Here is a 12,370-nt window from a genome sequence, read left to right as displayed (position 1 = left end):
TTCAGCTAAGAAGAAAATCAATCAAAATATACATGTACCCACTCTCATTATTTTTCTTTTCTTTTTTATTGTACAAACAAACACAGATAAAAAATACCTGGTATTGGAGGTGCTGGTCTTCTCTGAGGACAAACTGGACCTATGAAAAAAAAAAACCCCAAAGCCTTCTTAAAAGGTGACTTCTCCACACTTGATTGTATATTCATGAACTGGGATCAATTTAAAAGTGAGTATGTTAGCTTACAGGAATAACATATTGTAAATTAAACAACTCACGTGGCTTTTTCTCTGAGCTTTCAAGAAGACAAACCCAAAACTCATCTCTCTGAAAGATAAGTCAATACTTATATCTTGTGTGTCTTAATTATGTACCTGAAAACTTGAATTCAGAAACTGAGATATATATCAATGTTGTTGTTCTCAATCCTTACTCTTAAAACTGATTAACATGTAACTTTCCCACACTATATCAATGCAGAAGTAATGCGAAAAGTCAAACCAATCAAACAGAGTGTGTGATCTTGGTTAAACACCAACTTAATACACTACTTCAAATGAAAATGTAGTGATGTTAGGAAGTAGAATTGCATAATTATATTTATTACACCACTCGGGCAGTCAGAGGGCCAATAACTAAAATCAACCAATCGAAATGCTCTATTGCCGGTCCAATATTCTCTAAGATACAATGAAATATATGAAGTTCATATATTTTGTACTGCGGTATTAGATACATATGATGCACGATCCTTTCACGGGTTTATTACGAATCTATGGGTTTATTGCGAATCAACTTAACGGCCTGCTCCCAGTTGGCTTGTTAGCTCAATTGGTAGAGCGCTGCACTAGTATTGCAGAGGTCAGTGGTTCGAATCCCGTACAGGCCTGATTTTTTTCAGGTCTGATTTTCACTATTGCTTAAATAGCGCTATCTACTGCAAGGATCGTGCATCATATGTAATATTCTCTAAGTATTGGACCGGGCACTGTCCCGAATGGTCCTGAATGATATCGCACCTGTGTCCCTTTGAACTTCAGTCGTATAATAAATCTCTTATTAACCAAGCTTACTCGGGACCGTACTGGAAGAATATTGGCCCTCGGTCTTTTTTGTACGGACTGAGCTGCGCTCGGTCCATACTGTCAAGACTTTGGGCCAATATTCTCCCAGTATGGCCCTTGCGCTTGGTTAATAAGATATATTACTTAAATCAAATGTTGAGATGTAAAGGGCTTAATATAAGCCCAAAGCTTTTATTTGCTATCATTGATGCATCTCAGAACGAAAAGTATCCATTCGGATACTCAATTTATTTTAAGTCATGCTATTGAAGTTATTAAAGAGACAGTTTAAGATTAAATACAGTAATTGTACTGGTTCAGAATTAAGATGCATGTTAAACTAAAAGTACTACTATTTACCTCTGAGTTGTTTTTGGCTAAGGGTTCTCCACAAGCTTTGACAAGACTAGAAATCAGCATGGATGCACTTTTTTGTGATTGAAGATCCTACAAAATTGATGCCACTTATGAGTAATCTAAAACCTACCATACCTAAAAGGAGTACGTGAAAAATCAATATTATCAGTCAAATATAAAATTACCTGTCGACAAGTCCTTCGGCATTTAGAGTCATCAGAGTTCAGCTTTCTACAGCATTTTAAAGCTGAGGAGACAATCAAAAGCTAAACTCTTTTAAACTCATACACATAGCTTGAAACAATAGGCCCTTTTACAGTGTGTACTTTGTTGCCAAGCCTTTGATTTTGAGTGTGGCTGAAGGTGACCTTGTCATCAGAGACCTGTATCTAGTTAGCATGATGACAAAGTGATTTACATTTGAAAGGCAGCAAGGTCTGTATCAAAACAAGGTCACCCCTAGCCTTACTCCTGTTAAAAGGCTTGGCAACCAAGCACAAACTGTAAAATGGACTACCTTATTATAGGAATATAACAAAGCATGTTAATAACGCGAAGAAAATTTACGCGTCATAAAATTAACGCGAATTTTCCAAAAGTTATGTTTACATACATTTAATTAACGCGAATTTCCGTGCGGTATGTTGCATAATTAAGACGTGAATTTAATATTTTTCGCACTCATTTCGTTAGAAAACAACAACGGCCATCAACAAAATTTGCTCTCTATTTCCGGTAAAAAACATAAGAAATGAAATGAGATGACAAAAATGCGATAGACATTTTGCGCAAGAAAGTTGAAGAAGTGAGTTATCCCCTCAGAGAAGACGACCGCTACACTGATGAATCTAAGGACATTTTGAACTTAATATTAAATGATGATGCGTCAACCGACTCTGACGGTGACGCAGAGGAATTGTGGCTTTGCTTATAATAAAGGTGTCTTTAAATAACGATGCTTTTAATTAACGTCATTTTAATTAACAATGAGGTAATTTAAGATACATAAAATTAACGCGAATTTTTGAAATTCGCGTTAATTACATGCATTGTTAATTTCCTATAATAAGGTAATCCAAATAATATCGTTTTCATATCTGAGTTTTTCATAATCCAAATAGCTATTTTAATGTAATAAATTTGTAATTAGGAAACTCAAATACTCCTCTACACCTCAAAAATTATTTTTCTGAACTATCTTTGCATTTTTAGAAACTGTCAGTAGAAATAAATCAATAGATTGTAACAATGTAATATATTAGGGAGTTCACTACACACAAGAGACAGGAGAATGATGAGACAACTACACAAAATTATCTGACTTTTTGACGACACAAGATATATTTCCATTGCTCTTTCAGAATATTCTCCCACTACTCTATGTAATGTTCTCCTGCCACAACATTTCTCGACCAAAACCCTGTTGTATGCTGCAAAATTAATTCAATAATTAAAAACAAATTTACCTTTGGGCTTAGAATCCAATCCTTGTTCTACAATGACAAAGTGAGAAATTAACTGTAAAAATGCAAATGGATGCAACCTTTTTAATTTTTCCAAAGAGCAGTAATCTTATGCAGCTATTGTTAAACTCTATCGAACCAGATCAAATCTGAGATGTTAAAACCCCTTATAGGCTCCTGAGATGTGTGCATGCAGTAACTAGGTGTAAGGCAATAGAGCAGGATGAAATGCCTTGCAAGAGTGGGAAATGGAAGGTTTTTGATCTGTAGGAGAAAAATTAATAAGTAAAGCTTAAGCGCAGTTCTTACCAGTACAGGGTACCACGCCAGAAGTTAGACTTTTAACACAGGAAACCACTTGTTGATGTCTTGCACAAAACTTTTGCACATTTTTCTCCATCTGAATTGATGGCCGAAGCTCGGATGAAAATACCTAAAACATTGAATCAAAACATTGTGCCCTTTGGTCACCAAGAACAATTACCTGTCCCATAACAATAATGACACCAAGCTCATGATGAATAAAAACACACAAAATGAAATGTAGAAATCAATTTCTTTGACTCTTAAGTCTGATTCCTCTCACATTACAAAAAAAATTATATACTTTAGCTAATAAGTCTAGCTTATAATGATCATTTTGCTGACGTAATTATAATCAGTTAAACATTATAGTTAATAACCTCCAGACTTACCACTTGGCATGAACGCGTGCACTTTTGACTGATCAATACAGAACTTGTGCAACAATTTCTTGATGCTGTTTGGAACAAAAATTAAGATGGTTTTACTTCTCACACAAAGGTAGGTATAAAAAAATTACTCAATAATATGCAGTGTACATGTATGTCACAGAACTGAAAGTAACTCAAAAGCATACATCTCTACTTGAGAAGGAAGTACTCACCTTGATATCTGTCCAAACATCGGTACATGGAACCCTGAAAAAAAAGTAAAAACTTGAGTATAAAAAGTCTCAGTAAACACCTTTATTATCCAACTGTGCTTTATAGAGTACAAATAACGCGCAAGACAAAGACAAATATCACACAATATTTGTACTCCAGAAATATCCGTAAAATTCACCTGCACTGAAATGACAATTTGGCGTGTTGGATAATAAATCTCTTATTAGATGTTTTGTTGTGTATTAGACATTTCGTTGGTATTTTGACTCGCCCTACTGGCTCGTCAAAATACTGCACAACTTGTAAAAATACTCAGCAATACTGGACAACAAAACGTCTATTAAGATATATGTATCTTTAAACCCCAATTGATCCCAAGAGAGACTAGCATCTAATTTCTCCTTACAATATCACCCTTGAATCACATATTACAGTCATGTGAATAAAGGAAATTACCACCATTACAAAGCTTTTCCTCCTCATCAGCACCTTAGAAAATGTATAGATAACAGTAAGGGAAATATGCATACTACTGTTAGGGTGTAGGGGCTTAAAAATGTCTTATGTCAGGAAGTTTGAAGACATGTCTAGGGGTTTCATTAATGTTTTCAGCGGGAGAGCTACTGGTTTTCACAGGCGGGCAAAACTTTTTAAACCGAACTTTAGGACAAACTTTCCTCTAGATGGTCAAACCAGGCGGGGTAATTGTCACCTGAAGAGCAGTTTTTTTAGACTGTTCTACAGCTTTGAAATAAGATTTCACCTCATTGGGAGAACTTGGTTGCTTACAACTACACTGATCTTAATTAAACAATTATTTTCATGTTCAATGTTCTTTCATACCTCTTCTGCTTCTGAGCACGTTTTCTTCAGATCTGCTGACCTTCCTTCACGACATGCTTTCCGACAATTTTCAGTCGAAGGAAGAAGGCAACAGGTTTTGGCGAAGTTTGATGGGTTTGTTCCAATGTATTTACTGATTCCTGCAGAATAAAATGAAATATCATGTCTTTTAGGGGCCAGAGTAAAAAGTGAGGACATCCCCACTGGCCAAGCTATACTGCAGAGTACAATGCAACCTCTTTGGTGCAACTTAAAAACTCTTCAATGAACAAAACCTGAATGGAACGTAAAAAAAGAAAGGTTACAAGGCCACTCACAAGCCCAGCAGCCCTCCAAGTGGATCTTTCAAATTATAGGGACCTTAAGCAAAAACCACAGCGATGGCAATGAGGACATGGCAAAACAAAAGAGCTAATGGATGGAACAATAGCTCAATACATGGGTTTTAAAACTCTGTACATTTTTTAGCCATTATTTTCCATTTGAGACTCCATGCTGCCCAAATGAATTATGCTGAAGTTAAGGTGTGGCACCATGGCAGACAGTATACACATTCAACCATTTGCGAATTCTGACTAAAAAATATAATTACATTTCTTAATCGACATCTTCCCCACCATTGTTACCCTGACTACTAAAGGTTCCTGATCTTTTCGGAGGGTGAAACATTTCACAGTAGGTTTGCTCCACCTGAATGGGATGCTATTCTATCCCAGGTTACGCCCAATATCTTGTCAGGTTTCTGGACAGTTCTAACAATTATATTAGGATAGAGAATACTGAAATTGTCTACATCTATGTTTAGTCGACAAATAAAATTTTAAGGAAAACACATTGCTGTTCACATAAAGCTAATTTCTGCACAGGCTATAAGAGGCTATGTCACCTGAACATAATAAAGTAGCTCCTATGTGATCAATCAGCAGGCCAATTTCATTATTGACTTAAAGTTAGACAAAATACAATGGCAGCTTCCTTGTGGATCACATGGTCTTTAAGGAAAACATGTTAACTCAGCAGTTCGATCTGCACGCAAAAGTTAAAAATAAATCATTATGTTTAAAGGCACTGAATGCTTCTATAATTACTTGTGTACAGTTGTAGTTTTGCAGTAGAGTTGAAAACATCTTAAAGTTTGTGGGGTAACTTTTGGTCTGAACTGCCTTCAGGATAATTAGAACTTTGCCTTAGGATACCATTAGCTAATAATTGAAAAGGAGGGTTTATTTAGAAGCTTTAATGTGCCCTATAACAAAGCATTAAATTGTGTGTGAAGTTCCAGATGTTTTAAATGGCTTTTCTGTTGGCAATAATGTTTACAAGAGATGTTTTATCTAATTGCAAAAAGACCAATATCAATATTTTGTGGTTGAACTGCTACAGAAACTAATTACTCTAAAAATGTTAAAACAAAACACTGTTGAAGAGTAAGCTTTAATGACAAAGAACCAACTTTGGACTACAACAGGTTCTTCATAATTTCTACCTCTTCAATTGTTTAGGGCTTTGAGATCTCCATCTCTGACTCTTTAAGGAATTCTCTTTCATAACTGAAGTGTAATCCATTAAGAAAATAGAGACACTTATCATTTGAGTTATTTCAATCTGTAATTAAACTATGGTATGAATTAAGGGAGTTAACAATCAATACAAAGTTAACATCACTAAAAGTATCAAGAACTTTACTTGAATTCTGTCCTTTAGAGTATATTCTTGTCCCCGGTATTTTGATTTGATTGCAAATATGGCACACAGAAAGTTACTATCATTATTTCTCAGGCCTAAATGAAGTTGATATGAAATCAAAACAAGCCCTCCTGCATGTTAATATTTAAACACATTACTCCCACAGGGTTGTCTTTCTGTTCTACAACACAAAGGCAAACCCATTTTGGTCCATTTACCAACAGCACGAGGCCATTTGGACTTTGAAACAATTAGACAAAGGAAAACAAACAATGCACAATGATAAGAAGTTAAAAACATGAGTTGAAAACGATTTCCATTAAAAGATGCTAGACCAGTTTCCCAAAATTGTTAACCAAACCAAACTTTTTGGCCAAACTGTTGAGGTAAAAACTTATGTTGGAAAGTTCTCTGACCACAAGAAGTTTTGTGAAGATAATTGTTTCTATTCTTGCATGATCATCTGAAACTCTAACAACATATTTTGCTATATACATGTAAATTTCTGTTCCACTGACTAATTACACAAACAAAAGCAGATGGCAAGATTTACATTTGTTGATTTTGATCTGATTGATGATCAACTAAATCTCTTTGACATCCCTACGCAGAACTGTCACATGCCTGACTGTCCTTACTGTGTAAACTGCTTTTTTGCATTCTGGAACAATTGAAACAGCGTGCTGATATTTCAAAAATGTTGCATTGTCCAAACATGACAGCCAGGGTGTGCAGATCCATTAAGACAAACAATTCTATACAACAAATGCTATACGCCATTGCCAGAAGCAATCCTATAAAGGCAGGTGTAGCCCCTAAAACAACATCAACATTATGTTTCATTCTCTACCACTTTAAAAGAAGTTCTAAGCTTTTTTAATAAAGACAATAAAAAGCTTTGTAGACACCTTTTGACACCTGAGAAGTTAATTCTGAAGACAGAGTAAACAGGCAATTTCTTTTCAAAAACATCTCATTATCCTCTAATATTTTACTTAATAAAATTATCCAGCAACAAGTTGGACACAGCATTATTGATAGCCCAGAAGTTGTCTTTATAAATGACAAAACCATGAAATACAACAATGCAACATAATTATTAAAAAATTTATTCCTTCACGCATTTGCTGTATTGTCTGTCAGTCAAAAAATTCAAAATGATTGCATGATTCAGTGAGATTAATCAAAATGATAGTTTTCACCACCTTCTGGTAACAATGGATGGGGGTATGCATAGAATAAGCAAGATTTCCCCAAAATTGAAATAAATACCAGCTCTCTATATTATAGTGCAGGCTTGTTGGGCTGTCAAAATAATTAATGACTCGTATCTCATAAATATAGAAAAATATCAACACCCAAGCTATCATTTAAGACACATTTAAAACTGCTATTAAACATTGAAGCCCTTCTGGAAGATAGCAATAACCAAACAGATGATCTACTTGAGGGAAAAAAGAAAAAACAAGACTGAAACTCTAGTGACACAGGACCTTTAAGTAAACAGAGTCCCTGTTGTAGAATTTGATCAACTTTTACCTTACTATGAGCTAAATGTTTTAGACTGTTCTATATAATTTGGGGCCATAATTCACTGTCAAGTGTAAGGCTTTTAACATTTAGAAATTTCTTTAGGTTCCCTGTCAAACGACAATAGATAGTTTGTGAAACATCCATCAACACACAATTCTGACATAATTTGACAGACAAAAATGCAAACTTTCTTAAGAATTTTTTAAACAAATTATAGTGTTACAATCCACTTTATTTCTCTTTAAAGAACTGTAAAGTAACCTTTGACTACAAGTGAATTCAAGAACCATGAAAAACAAACATACCTTCAGCTAAGTATTGTTCAGGAATTTTAGCGAAAAGAGGGTTTTTTATAATCTAAAATGGGAATTTCACAGATTACATTCAAGTAATTCAGAAAAATTACCCTCAGTCTTAATTACACGCAAATCACTACTACATGGGTATGACTTTCAACATTATGTATGGTTCCATACTCCTGACCAAATATGAGGTCTGTGTAGAGGAGAGAAATCTTTTTAAAAACTTCACCCTCTGAAATGACCCACACCTCTGTATGTCAAAAGGAGGTTAATTACTAAGATTTCCTTTAATTCCATGCAGATTAGTCCTAAATATTAGCACGCTTGCATCAAAATGCTTCAACTGGGATTTTTTAACCCATGAAGGAAAGATTATGATAATTTTATTCCACTTAGAAGCTCACTGGGCTAATACCTTAATGTTCTTAAACTAATGGTTTTTTAAAAGCCGGCAAGATAGAGAGACTTACCGAAGAGATCAGATTTCTTTTAGTCTATTACTTGTAAGGAAAGTTGTTCTAAATAAGAGTTTCGTGTTTCACGGAAAAGGTGCACCTAAATAGGTAGAGGGAGTATTTTTTGTCGTGTCAAAACTCTGTTAACAATATTTAGCTTAAAATTAAAAGTACTAAAAGAAAAAGACCTTTGGAATGCATGTATCAATACATCAAAAGGAACTCAATATTACTCTCTTGATTGAGAGCTGCATATATATTGGTTCGAGAAATGCCAAAACCTCATCTTTATATCGAAAGAAAAAATCGCTGCTATTTGACTAAAAAAATATTATGCTTTCGCTCTTACTAAACTATGATCCGTCGTAAAAGATAATCGAATTTCATTTCTATATAATATTAAAACGTACTGCTTTCCCCTGAAGTAAGGGTCGAAGCGAAACTTGATAATTGCAGCCACAATGCATTCCTCAAACCCCACACCAAATGAGCTATCCCTTTGGGTTACCGCTTATTTAAAACTACAACACACCACCGAATTATCTCTTAAGTATTTAGACTAACTTTGGGCTTTCGAGAAGGCGACGAAATCTCTTATCTGATGCGACTAGCTTACCTCAAATGGAACAAACGATTTGCCAGCACGCGCGTTGGACGTGAAAGATATATCACGAGAAATCGTTGAACCTAATTATACGTTTTATTCAAGCTGGGACGAGATTTCAGGGCCAAGTCAGAGAGCATCAACACCCCATTAAAACAAGTAAATCCTTTTCTTTTCTGGAACAAAAGATCAGTGCCCAGCAGCTCTGTGGGGGAAATTTTACAAGAACAGATTGAGTTTTATGCCATTTGCCGAGTGCATGCGATACGGGTGTGACACGAACCGAACGCAAAGAAGAGATCTTAAAAATCAGAAATAAAAAAAAACGCATCTCTAAACGCAAAGATGTCAATTTCCTGTCGATTGCGATAAATAATTCATCTTCATCGCTTGTGGCAGACACGAAAAACACTCTGTGTGTTATCGGAGAAATACACATTAGCTTCGAGTCGACTGCAATAAAAAAAACCTTGTGCATGATGTTCCTCTGTCTACTAGAATAAAAATTACCATGCCCTTTAAGATGCGAACTTTTCATCGAAATACTTCAAATCCCTCTTTAACGGTTGATGGTCTCAAAGGAAACGAAAAAATATCCGTCCGAGAAAAAGACAATACAACAGCCCAATTAATTTTCCATTAGGCCCGCTTTGCATCGTAGATGATGCCATGTTAAAAGGTTGCTATTAACAGCGAGTAAGTGATAAGAGAAAACGCGCTTTTCCACGTGGACTTATCCTTTAACCATTTTAAAATAATCCCTTTCATCCGAACAAACAAAACTCTGCTCGACTAACAACAGTCAAGTTCAAAATTTGAAGTTGTTAAATCTAGGACAACGCTGATAAATTCTGAACGCATGGATAAACACTCACTCGCGCTTCGAAGATAATGGCGCGACCTTTCCAGACGTAGTTCCAATGAAATGTAATTCTCACCTCGTTTAAGTTTAATCACGAACGACAGTTAAGTCTGTGAAACTTGTAAAGTACACAAATATCCTAAATTATGCGTAACTTTGGCGCTTAGACGAAGGCGACGAAACTTAGACCGAAGCTAATTGGCCTATTATACGAAGCAAGGCTTTTATTTGCAGAAGTTATTAGTAGAAATTAGATTGACAATACAACCAGATACGACTACTTACTCCTACACATCTCTCACCTGGATTTGAAACGTTAAGGCACCGCCAGAAAGAGATCTGAAAGGAGAGGATTAAAATAAATTATTTTAGTGCATTGGGCGGCGAATTCGCAGGCTACCTCTCTCATTTCTTCGGGTCACTTCCACACAATTATTATGCTCCGACATTTGCACTTGCTACAAAGCGTTCGCACAAACACACCGAATAAAGGTGACATTTTCCTTACCAAATGTCCGGGACAGTAAGCCGGGAGTTCACGGAGCTTCTCATAGCGTAAACTTACGTCTGTTTCGGACTCCAACTGACATAAGGGAATCACAACAACGTACACAGATGTTAGCGGTGAAGCATTTGCCTACGGTCTAAAATAAACTTGCATACGTGTGAATACGTTCGCACTCATAAAGTAGAGCGAAATTTCGCACTTGCCTCATTGAAGGCGATAGGTAAATGAAGTGATCGACTTTTAAGTTCAGAAAGCAACGTTCTCTTTCAGAATCGTAGAACTTCAATGTCCCGCCGGGCAAGATAAAAGAGATCGTATGTAGCTTGAACATTACCTCATTACAGTGATGTTTGCAAGCACCAAATTCAGTAGCACTTCGACAGCAACTGATGGCTGCAAGATAAAACAAGGGAAATATTAGAGTTATGGAGCACTACGAAGATTTCTGGTAACGATCTGTGACGGCCAACACACTGTATTTGACGTAAATCCTAACCAACCCGCAACCGAAGTTCAAGGCACCGGAAATTTACATTCAATTCAATACGCGAAGATTCATTCGAATTCGCGTGGTTGTCCTAATTATTTCTTCAGTTAAATCCACAAACCGTGATTAATTCTAACAACCCAAAACCAACAGAACGACCAGTCCACAAAAGCGCCGACTCCGGCGCGAGATTAGCACGAAGCTAGGAGCGAACAAACCGCCAAGATTCCCTACCAAGCGCTCTCTCGCCGATGAAACGGTGAATGAACGAACACACGGAGAGAACGAAAAATATCACTTATGAAAATGATCACGGAATCTCTTCGCGCTACCGTACCTTGGCTTCGGAAAACCGCACAGGCGAGCCACAGTGTGCTAAGCAGCACGAGCATGTTGCCGGAACAAGAACAGGAACTGCATGGACCCTCTCAAGCACTTTCTAGTCTAAAGAATATCAAACCGTGCATGGTTAGTGTTATAGAAATGATCGCAAGATATGCGCCTCTCAAACTCAGCCATTCAACAACCAATCACATCAAACGGCCAATTAGCGGGAAATTGTTGCCAACGAAATAAGCCAATCAGCGTTGCGTATTTGTCACGACGTGTGACGCTATATGTTGTAAAGAAACCCACTCAGTTTGTTTTGGGTTTGTGAGCTGTAATCGGGATAATGGATAAATCAGGATGTTGTGACAGCTATGAAGAGTGAAAAAAATGACCTAGTCTCTTGTTTGTTTTGCATTGTCTACTTTATTTAGAATCTAAACTTGAGTTTCTTAAATGTGGATTAACGAAGTTTAACGTGTTAGTCCTCACCGAAATCGACAAACGAGCGGTTGTCAATTTCTGGCGAACATTTCGCCCGCACGCGAATGTTTATCTCTGTGAAATTACACCCCCAATACCGGACAAGGAGTAACATAAAACCGCAATTCTAGATCATTGCAACCTTTGCATTCAAAACACTTAAAAAATGCCAAGACAAGCCCGTTCAGGAGTGTTAGGAGACGAAGATGTCTTACGCTTTTCCTGTCAATTTTCTTGGCTTACAAAAAATAAGCTGTCAATATCGTTTGGATCCTTGTCAAAATCCAAATTAAGCGTTTGGACCGAACAAGACACATGAAACATTATTCTTCTTGAAAATATTAAATCAGCGTTAAATTGCCTACACTGGCTTTTTTCGTGACAGGTCGCTACATCTGACACGATTTGCTGTCGCGACAAATGGTCTTTGCATTTGCGATTAAAATTTGACAGCCTGTCAAAAGCGCGAGCGCAAATGCATCTAGAATTG

General features: G+C 36.5%; 1 protein-coding gene across 2 annotated transcripts in view; it reads right to left on the bottom strand.

Moving 5' to 3' along the window:
• The window catches only part of LOC111337060 (reversion-inducing cysteine-rich protein with Kazal motifs), a 42,165-nt gene that overhangs the window by 9,839 nt on the left and 19,956 nt on the right, over positions 1-12,370 (bottom strand). Inside the window, exons 2-14 of one of the 2 annotated variants that reach the window (XM_088740742.1) lie at positions 11,408-11,514; positions 10,918-10,976; positions 10,584-10,658; positions 10,378-10,414; positions 4,634-4,773; positions 3,790-3,823; positions 3,578-3,642; positions 3,192-3,315; positions 2,886-2,912; positions 1,605-1,666; positions 1,423-1,509; positions 277-325; positions 98-139 (exon numbers count right to left, since the gene is read on the bottom strand). In XM_088740742.1, the coding sequence (XP_088596868.1) occupies positions 98-139; positions 277-325; positions 1,423-1,509; positions 1,605-1,666; positions 2,886-2,912; positions 3,192-3,315; positions 3,578-3,642; positions 3,790-3,823; positions 4,634-4,773; positions 10,378-10,414; positions 10,584-10,658; positions 10,918-10,976; positions 11,408-11,462 (856 nt within the window). In that variant the 5' untranslated portion in view covers positions 11,463-11,514. Of the gene's footprint in view, positions 1-97; positions 140-276; positions 326-1,422; positions 1,510-1,604; positions 1,667-2,885; positions 2,913-3,191; positions 3,316-3,577; positions 3,643-3,789; positions 3,824-4,633; positions 4,774-10,377; positions 10,415-10,583; positions 10,659-10,917; positions 10,977-11,407; positions 11,553-12,370 lie in introns of those variants that run through there. The other variant, XM_088740741.1, reaches the window with a different exon arrangement.

This window comes from Stylophora pistillata, chromosome 12 (assembly GCF_964205215.1).
Source record: "Stylophora pistillata chromosome 12, jaStyPist1.2, whole genome shotgun sequence".
In the NCBI taxonomy this organism is placed as follows: Eukaryota; Metazoa; Cnidaria; class Anthozoa; order Scleractinia; family Pocilloporidae; genus Stylophora; species Stylophora pistillata.
This window is presented reverse-complemented; position numbering and strand designations above follow the sequence as displayed.